This window comes from Nannospalax galili, unplaced genomic scaffold (assembly GCF_000622305.1).
Source record: "Nannospalax galili isolate Female #2095 unplaced genomic scaffold, S.galili_v1.0 scaffold666, whole genome shotgun sequence".
In the NCBI taxonomy this organism is placed as follows: domain Eukaryota; kingdom Metazoa; phylum Chordata; class Mammalia; order Rodentia; family Spalacidae; genus Nannospalax; species Nannospalax galili.
Window position 1 is genome coordinate 343,091 of NW_008356473.1, and position 3,836 is coordinate 346,926.

Consider the following 3,836-nt stretch of genomic DNA (forward strand, 5'->3'; position numbering starts at 1 on the left):
ATCAATTTAGTATCACCATGGTTACTGCTCATTAGTGGAGGGAGGGGTTAGAGAAGAAAAAAGAACTGTGTAGAAATCAGTGGCAAAAGAGCCAGGCAAAGATGAGACAGATCAATAATTGATTTCTATATACAAAGTCTTCAGTTTACAGGTTCTTGGCTGGTCATAAGTTGCCTAGTTGTGAACTAAAGGTGAAATTAGGTCCAACTCTGCCAAAGTTCCAGATTCTGATATGACATATTCCATGATGTCATAGAAAAGTTACTTTCATAATCCAGCCAGAATGCTGTAATTAATGGGACAGCTACATTGAGCCATCTGAATCGACAGGAGAGGGTCACCCACAAGTCCCAAGTGTCAATCATGGTGCAGATAATTAAAGACATGGCAAGTACTCAATTGGTTTCATTAACTATTTCAAAAGATATATTTCAAAAGCAATGTTCAGTGAGACTTGATAAACTCTCAGAATGACTTCCTCCACCCAGTAGCCCCTCATTGCTCTATAGCAAAAGAGATATTTCAACTCCTTTTGCTTGTAAGTTAGGGTTTTTTAATGTCTTTTGAGACACAATCTCGTTGAAAGAAGAGGTTATGTAGCATAGGCTGACCCAGAGCTCAATGTGTAACTTCAGATGCAAGTGAGGGGCCAGACTTCGTGGGCCAGGCCTGTATTCCCAGCTACTCAGGAGGCAGAGGCAGTTGGATTGCAGTTGAAGGCTAGACTAGGCTATGGAGTGAGCTCAAGATCCCACCCAGGCAACTTGATGAGACCCTGTCTCAAAATAAAAAGTAAAAGGTGGACTGAAGATAGACCTCAATGGTAGAGCCTTTATCTAGTATGTGGGACACCCTAGGTTCAATCTCTGGTACCACAAGAAAAAAAAAGAAAAAAAGAAACACGTAGTAAGAAATGGAAGCCTGTTTTGGCTGTGTGAGATTCAGCCACACATCATCCTACAGGATACAGGTACAGGAAGCAGGTGTATCTTTGAGTCATCGGTTTTACCTGCCCTGAAACTAAATGATGATTTAATTACCAAGTTCCCCTTGCTGCAGGGCAAGTATGCCAACTGCATGTAAATAACTCCACCCTTAATGGGGATAGGCCCTGCTCAGCTTAATCCAGCTATAGACTAACTGGATTAACAACTGGTCCAGGGATGCACATGTGATGCCATTAACCACAGAGAGAGTGCATCCATCACTGTGATAAATCAGGTGATTTTGTGTAATGGTTGAAGAAATGGGATCTGGCTGTCTAAATTAACAATCCCAACCATACCACTCACCATCTAGCTGACTGAAAAAGCTGATGAACGTCAGTCCCCTTACCTTGCAGTAGGTGTAGGACTACATAAAGAGAGTGGGCACAAAAACCATGTCAAGCACAGAGTGAATGAGCTATTGTTGCAGTTGCACTGAAGAAAAGAAAAATAAGTCTTGAAGATCATTCTATGGAGCAGCTCACCTACTCATCCAGATAATCCCATGAGTGCTCACCATGTACACGTGAGAGGCCATCGGAAAAATCATGGTGAATCAGAATTGAGTCCAATGGGAACTTGAGTCCAATGAGGTTGAGAAAAACCAGGTCCGAAGTAGCTGTGTAGGACAATCACTGCTTATAAAGCAAGAAAATATAAATACAGTGATCTGAGGTCCCAGAATGGAAGGTTTTAATTAGATAATAACAACAATTAATGGAACTTTTACTTAAGATGTTTAGAAAAAAAGCATGTCAAATTCTTTATTGAACGGTATTGACTTGGGCTTTAATAATGATCACTCCCCCCAAAAAAGAACCAGGATGTGACTCAAGGTAGTAGATTAGTTCTTTTCATTTTAAAATTTCATCATTAATGCGTTTTCACCCCTCTTTAAAATTATGAAGTACAGATATCCACCTGAGCAGCAATTTACTCTCACTTTTACACTTTCATTTCTCCCTAGCTGATCTGTCTCTACCCAAAGGAAACCACCACATACCAACCCATTTGGTGAACAAACTCCTAATTTTTTGTGAACGTATCATTAGTGTGTACTTATAAAGAAAATTACATCTAACCTTGGACACATTTAGAAAAGGTTGGGCCAAATGGAGATGAGGTGGGGAACCTGGCTTTGAAGACTTAACCCTGTCAGTTTATCCTTTGTAAGACTTTCATTTTCTTCCTTTCAAGACTTTAAGAATTAAGTGATCATGCACACTTCCTCCTGTATTCTGGTTTCAGAAAGAATTGAAAGCATTGCTGAAAACCGCTGGACAGAAACTTGTGGTGGTAGAATTTTCAGCAAAATGGTGTGGCCCCTGCAAAAACATTGGTCCTATTTTCCAGGTGAGTCTCTGGTACTATTCTCACAGTTGGCCAAAGGAATATAAGTTCCCCCAAAATGTTTTACCAGTCATTCTTAAAAATGTTTCTACTTATGTCAGGAATGGACTACCTCTCTTCAGTTTGTTGGCCAGTGGAATCCATAGGCCAACCATTGCAGGATATTGCCACCGCCCTTGATTATCTACCAGAATTTGACATTCAGACCCTATTGCTGAAGACAACACATACTTAAGTCATAGAACATGGAGAAATTATTTGGTTTTAGCAAACCATTTAGGAAAAAAATATCTCAAGGAAGTTTAATTTCACTTTTCCTTATTGCATAAAAAGTCTCAAGTTTACTTATGGTCACCTTAGTGAAATGTATTCCTTCCTTCAACTATAAAAAAGTTTTGGTAGGGCATGGTGGCACACACCTTTAATCCCAGCACAGAGAGGCAGAAGCAGGCGGATCTCTGTGAATTTGAGGCTGGCCTGGTCTACATAGAGAGTTCCAGGCCAGCTGGGGCTACAAGGAGACCCTGTCCAAGCCCAACATGTATCTTTTTTTCCTATACATACATCCATATCTCTGATAAGGCTTAACTTATAAATTAGGCATAAGAGAAAAACAACAACCATAATAAAATAGAATAATTATAACAATAAAATAAAATATAACAATTATAATAAAAAGATGAAGTTTTGATTCCTCTGTGACACAATTGAAAATATTCTCATCTGTTTTCAGTGAGATTTCTAACATTTTGACTTTTCTCACTTGACCTCTTAAATCTACCACAACTAATTCTAGCAACAGTCACAACTTTCAATATTTAATTGAAAATGAAATTGTATTAGATAATGAGCTCATGACATTTTCTCTTTTTTTAATGTGTGTGTGTGTGGTGTACATGTACATTTGTGTTCAAATGTGTGTGAGTGAACACGTGTGTTTGTGTATAGAGATGCATGCGTACACACATGCATGTGGAGGCCCAAGGCTGTTGTCAGGTGCCTTCCTCAATTTTGAGGCAGTCTCTCACTGACCCAGAGCTCATCATCTCAACTAATCTGGCTACCCGGCTTGCTCCAGGAATTCCATCTCCACCCCCTGGACACTGGAATTACAGGCAGGTCACCATACCCACCTGGTTTTTACATGGGTTCTGGAGATCTGAACTTCAGTCCTCAGGCTTGAAGGGCAAGCGCTTTACCCACTGAGCCATCTTCCCATCCCTTCCATGACATTTTAGCACCCCACTATGCCTAAAGTTCTCCAACTATCCAGAAGGAACATTTTAGTATCTGCCCAGGCCCCTCCATTCTGACACTCAAAACTAAGAAAGAAGGCTCCCTACCTATGTCACAGAAATAGCCAGTGTTTGAGTGAAAGAGTGTAAATGCACTCAAATGCCACACAGTTAAAGCTGATCAAACTCCAGCAGCCAATAAGAGGCATATAATATGAACTCTCTCTCTCTCTCTCTCTCTCTCTCTCTATATATATATATATAT

The 3,836-nt window shown here is 40.0% G+C and overlaps 1 protein-coding gene across 1 annotated transcript in view; it reads left to right on the forward strand.

Annotated features, from left to right (window-relative positions):
* The first annotated feature begins 363 nt into the window (after positions 1-363).
* Positions 364-3,836, forward strand: part of Txndc8 (thioredoxin domain containing 8) — a 34,577-nt gene continuing 31,104 nt past the window's right edge. The window contains exons 1-2 of the mRNA XM_008854628.1: positions 364-387; positions 2,235-2,339. Coding sequence (XP_008852850.1) covers positions 364-387; positions 2,235-2,339 — 129 coding nt within the window. The remainder of the gene's footprint in view (positions 388-2,234; positions 2,340-3,836) is intronic.